Source organism: Buteo buteo, chromosome 14 (genome assembly GCF_964188355.1).
Source record: "Buteo buteo chromosome 14, bButBut1.hap1.1, whole genome shotgun sequence".
In the NCBI taxonomy this organism is placed as follows: domain Eukaryota; kingdom Metazoa; phylum Chordata; class Aves; order Accipitriformes; family Accipitridae; genus Buteo; species Buteo buteo.
Genome location: NC_134184.1, coordinates 6,759,390 through 6,764,925, shown reverse-complemented (window position 1 = coordinate 6,764,925; position 5,536 = coordinate 6,759,390). Strand labels below are relative to the sequence as shown.

The 5,536-nt window shown below is 62.3% G+C and overlaps 1 protein-coding gene across 1 annotated transcript in view; it reads right to left on the bottom strand.

Annotated features, from left to right (window-relative positions):
• SOX21 (SRY-box transcription factor 21) overlaps positions 1–3,596 on the bottom strand; it is a 4,291-nt gene extending 695 nt beyond the window's left edge. The window contains exon 1 of the mRNA XM_075045974.1: positions 1–3,596. This exon is cut by the window's left edge and continues 695 nt beyond it. Coding sequence (XP_074902075.1) covers positions 2,714–3,565 — 852 coding nt within the window. The 5' untranslated portion in view covers positions 3,566–3,596 and the 3' untranslated portion in view covers positions 1–2,713.
• Between the last annotated feature and the right edge of the window lie 1,940 nt (positions 3,597–5,536).

The following is a 5,536-nucleotide window of genomic DNA, read 5'->3' as shown; positions in this document are numbered from 1 at the left end:
GGGCTGGGGTGACTTCCAGGGAAGCGGCAGGAAGTTCCGTGTTGAGAAGTGATGGGCTGCTACAAAAGGGAATGGCGGAGCCCTGAAAGGATTTAATTAACCGTGTCAGGGATAATTACCCCTGGACAGTCCAAATTAGTTTTGCATAATCGCTCAGAACCATATGAATTAACTTATAATATTGCAAAGCGCTGGGGGAATAACAAAAGCAGGATCGTTTTAATTAGTGAATCAGGGTCAAACGAACAGGCTGTTCCGCAAATCTCCCAAACTTTCCACTTTTTGAACGTAATTCCAAGGGGAAGGCTGATCTGGAAGGCATTTACTCAGGAGCTATTGTTATTCTCACAATTAAAGAGTGCAACCAACCACTCTGGAGGAAAAGAGAGATATATACATATATATATACATACTTCATACATACATATACTTCATATATATGCACACAGACACAGAAAACGAGCCGGGGTTTGCCACCTCAGTAAGGTGACGGGCTCCGTTTCATTGCCTTGGAGATATTCACGTTGCGATGCTCGCAATTCCCTTGCTAAAAGGATGGACCGTTCCATCCTGCTCCCGTTTCCCTGCTGCATGTAAACTCCCGTGCAGAGGTTTGCCGGATTTACATTTGAAAACACCATTTTCGGGCACTAAAAAGAAGAAAAGCCGTTTAGAGGAAAGAAAAAAAAAAAAAAAGTGTTAGGTTTTAGTCAGCAATCACTGGGAACCCCCGCGAAAAATACTCCAGGAATAAAGCAGAAATATTGCTCAGATAGGTGAACAAATTACACGGGTTTAAGTGGCGAAGCTCTTAGGCTAACCAGATAAAGTGGTCAGGCAACTTTCCACTCTGAAAACGTTACTGGAAACCGATGAAATGCTTTGAACGCTCTCAGTGTATTCAGTGAGCTCTGTTCTGCTGGTCCATGAATGCCTTTTTTTTTTTTTTAAGATAATACGACAACTTGGTTTTCTTTTTTTTTTATCTTCTTTCCTATTCACGATTAAAAATGTGATAAATCAGGTTTTTGGCTCTGAATAACAATGGCTTGATTTAGATTTCCTAGTAAATCTATTCAAAAGTGAAACAAAGACAGCCTTTAGAGGATACCTTACACCTCACCTGGACCAGGCACGTAAGGGCAATTCAGATAAAAATCTTGTTAGCAATTCAACAAGAAATAGAGGATTTTCTCTTTTCCCTGCTTCAGGCTTTATTTAAACTCTTTGTTCAAAAATGAACAGAGTGGTAGTCGGAATCTAATTTACAGATATAGTTTAGACGTCTAACTTTAAATTAGAAGGTCACACAAGAAAACCATTTACACGTAAATGTTAAAACCAATACTTAATCTTTTTTTTTTCTTTATATTACATAAAGCCAAAATGAAACTAAATACATGTTAGCCAGCTTCATTCACAAACATTAGTCAAAATATACACATTACAAAAGTAAACCAAAAAAGAACTCTAAACTGATGAAGGATTTTTTTTTCTCTAAAATTTGTTGGGTGTTTTTTTTTTAACCGCCATTTGCAATTGAATTGCAGTCGCTCTAAAATAAGCTAAACAGGTAGGGTACTCCAAAACACATGTGAAACACTTCATGTTGGTGGGGGAAGACGGATTTTCTTTTAAATGAGAATACTCTTCTGCCAAAGCAAAGCTCTGTTTCAGTTCAGCTAAATAATAAATAGATAATTATCACTCAGACAAAAAAGTCTGATTTAACCTTAGATAATATTGCGATCCCCGAGCGGTCCCGCAATATTTTTATTCCCTTTGAAAGGCATTCCTTTTCTTTTTTTTTTTTTTTTTTTCAGGTTAAAACTGAATCGACCGTGGGCGAAGTAAGGAACAGAGTTTTCAATCCGAGACCTAACGTTTCCACAGAGATATACAAATTTACAGTCTGAGGGTGAGACTTAATTAGTGGGGGGGGAGGGGGGGGGAACGACACACACAGACGGGGACCGAGAGTCACGCGTCTTGCCTCCCGTGGAAATCACCACCCGCGCTTGTCAGCGCCCCGTAGCAGCGGACGGCGGGCACCCACTCGGGACGGGACGGGCAGCACCCCACACCGCCGACTCTTTCTTTGCGTGGATCCTGCTCCCGCTGGCCCACGAGGGGCTACGAACCAAGCACTCCTTTACCGGGGCCGCCCCTCGCCCTGCCCGGACCTCTGCCCCCCCCATCCCATCGCAGCTTTTCGGCGGCGGCGGTGCTGCAGCGGGACTTCTCCGCGGCCAGCACCGCGCGGGGCGTGGGGAGCGGAGGGAGGGCAAAGGAGCCGGCGGCCGGAGAAAGGGCAGCGCGGCGGGACGGAGCTCCCCGTCTCTGTCCCGAATTAGCACTTTGGGGGGAAGGGGAGGGGGCAGGGCGGGTCGGTTCCTTTTTTTTTTTCTCTCTTTTTTTTTTTTTCCCCTTTTTGTTTTTTTTTTTTTTTTTCCCTTCCCCCCCCCCTCTTCTTTTTTTCAGCTCGGCTATCTGCAAAGACCGCATGCAACACACACAAGCTCTACGCGGGGCGGCGGGACGCCACACGCCTCCCTCGGCGGGCGACGCGCAACAGGTCGGCGGCGGCGGCCCCGCCGCCTGCCCCGGTCCCCCCTTTCCCCTTCCACCCCCCCTCCCCGGCCGCACGTATGCACCGGCACCCATCCGGCCGGGCGCCGGGGGGGGCTCGGCGCGGGCATCCTCCGGCCGCGGGTCATAGGGCCGCGGCGTAGGCTGCGGGGTAAGGGTCCAGCTGGGGCTTGCCCATGCCCGGCAGGAGGATGTAGGCCAGCGGCGGCTGCAGCCCCGGGCCGGGCCAGGCGCTGCAGTTGCAGGGGATCATGTAGCCCGGGTTACCGGGCGACGGGTGCGAGTGCGTGTGCCCCCCGGCGGCGGCGGCCGCGGCGGCGGCGGCGGCGGCGGCGGCCCCGTGGAAGGCGCCCGCCCCGCCGGCGCCGGGGTAGCCCAGCGAGGAGGCGTAGGGCAGCCCCGAGCCCGAGGAAGAGGAGGAGGAGGAGGAGATCTCGGCCATTTTGGAGCCCAGGTCCAGCAGGGAGTAGGGGCTGCTGGCGGCGGCGGCGGCGGCCGCGGCGGCGGCGGCGGCGGCCGACTGGGGGAAGAAGACGCGGGCGGCGGCGGCGGCGGCGGCGGCCGCCGCTTTCTCGGGGTTGGCCAGCAGCGAGTCGGGCACCAGCCCGCCGGCCGCCCCGCCGTGCAGCCCGCCCGCCTTCAGCCCGTGCGGGTGCTCGTGGTCCGCCACGCCGCCCAGCCCGTAGGGCACGGGGAAGGCGAACTTGTCCTTCTTGAGCAGCGTCTTGGGCTTCCGCCGGGGCCGGTACTTGTAGTCGGGGTGCTCCTTCATGTGCATGGCCCGCAGCCGCTTGGCCTCGTCGATGAAGGGCCGCTTCTCCGACTCGGTCAGCAGCTTCCACTCGGCGCCCAGGCGCTTGCTGATCTCCGAGTTGTGCATCTTGGGGTTCTCCTGGGCCATCTTGCGCCGCTGCGCCCGCGACCACACCATGAAGGCGTTCATCGGCCTCTTGACGTGATCCACCGGCTTGGACATGGTGTCCCGCCGGCGACCCGGCGAGCCGCCGCCCGCCCCGCGCCGGCGGCCGCCGCCGCCGCCTCCTCCTCCGGGCGCCTCTCCCGCCGCCTCCTCCTCCTCCTCCTCCTCCTCCGCGCCCCCGCCGCGCTCCGCTCCTCCAAAAGCAATCTCGGCGGGTGGTGCCCCGGCGCGGCGGTCCCGGTCCCGGCTCCGGCTCCGGCGGGTGCGGGGCGGCGGCCCCCGGCGGCCCCGCTCCGGGCGCGGGGCGCTGCCGAGCGGCGGCGGTGGCGGTGGCGGTGGCTCCCCGTCAGGGCGCTGCGGCGGGCGGGACGGGCGGCGCTCCCCGCCCGGGCCGCGGAGCCTCTCTCCGCGCCGCCGATCTCCGGGCCAGGGCTCTTCCTCGGGGCTCCTCGGAGTCCAAGGCGGGACCGCAGGGAAGTCTCGACGGCGAGGGCGGGAGCCGGCGGCAGGCGAGGGGCGCGGGGTGGGGGGGGTGGGTGCGCGGTCCTGGCTCCGCGATGCTCCTCGGCGGTCTCCGGTGCGGCGGCGAGCCCCGGACGGGGCGGCGGGTCAGAGCCCGCCCGGTGCCATCGCCGCCCGCCGAGCTCGGGGGGGTGAGGGGGGGCAGCCCGCCGCGGCGAGGCTCGGCGCGGCGCGGAGCGGTGCGGGACGGGGTCCGCGGCGGCTCGGGCGCTGCGGGGAGGCCCCGGGGGCGCGGGCCGCCCCGCTCACAGCCGCCCCGCTCCGCCCGCGGGGGCGCGGCGAGCCGCCCGTTCCTCGCACATACTCGCCGGCCGCCGGTCGCTAAGCGGCCGCCGGGCGCCGCGGCCTCCCGGTCGGTTCCCGCCGGCGGACAAACTTCGCCAAGTTTCGGGCGGGCTGCGGGGCGCTCCGCCTGCCGCGCGGCTCCCCCTTCTCCGGCAGCCGCCAGGTCTCTCTGGGTTTTCTTGGCCGCCGACTCGGAGGGGCGGCGGGGCGGGTGGGAGCGGCGGGGGGCGGAGGGAGGAGGAGGAGGAGGAGGAGGCGGCGGCGGAGGAGGAGGCGGCGGAGGGGGGGGTGGAGTGGGGTGGGGTGGTGTTCCTAATTAAAATACTCGGCGGTCCGCTCCCGGCGGGCAGCCGACCCGGTTATAAAGTCCGCGGTGGGGTTCGCAGCCGGCGCAGTCGCCCCCTCCTCGTCTCGCCCCGTCGGCGCGGCCGGCAGGTAACGCGCGCGCTCTGCATGCCTCCCTCCCGCGCCGCGCCGCCCCTCTAGGTTCGCGTGCGGCCTGCCCGCGCCGCGCGCCGCGGGCAGGGCGGGAAGGGGGCGGGGCCGCCCAGCGGGGAGGGGCGGGGCCGACGCTTTCCCCGCCCCTCCCTCCCCTTTCGCGTCCCGGCGGGTCGGGGAAGGGGGGGGGGGGGGCGGGTGTGGCGCATGCGCCCTGCCGCCCCGTCCGCCGCCGGTGCCCGGCGCTGCCCCCGCGCGCTGCCCGCGACCGTGGGGGGCGGGGGGGAGCGCCCCACCCTGTTTTGGGGTGTTTTGGGGGGGGGTTGGGGGTTTTCCCTGGCGGGCCGAGGGGCAGAGCCCGCCGCCTCGGAGAGCATCCCCACGGCCCGGGTCAGCGGCGCGCAACTCAGCGGCGCCCCGGGAAGATCCACGCGTGTTTTCCTGGCCGCTGGGTACGGCGCTTCGCGCTGCCCGGGCTGTGTCCCTCACCGGCTGCCTGTCAGTCAGGGTGAACTTGCTCGCCTTGTTCGTACTTCGGCGGCTCGGTTCTGACTTACCCCTGTGGTATGTGGAAGTGCCGACTCCAATAAACCATTAACTCTTTCCCGTGCTTGGCAGCAGGCTGGGCTCTGCCCGGGACGGCTCCGCCGCCCTCCCGCTTGTCAGCTGAAGCCGTGAGCCGGGGTTCCCGGCGGCGATCCCCCCTCCGGGACCGCCAACGAGCCCCCTTCGCCCCCCGCGCCGCACCCGCTACAGGGGGCCGGGGGAACGGACGGGACGCGA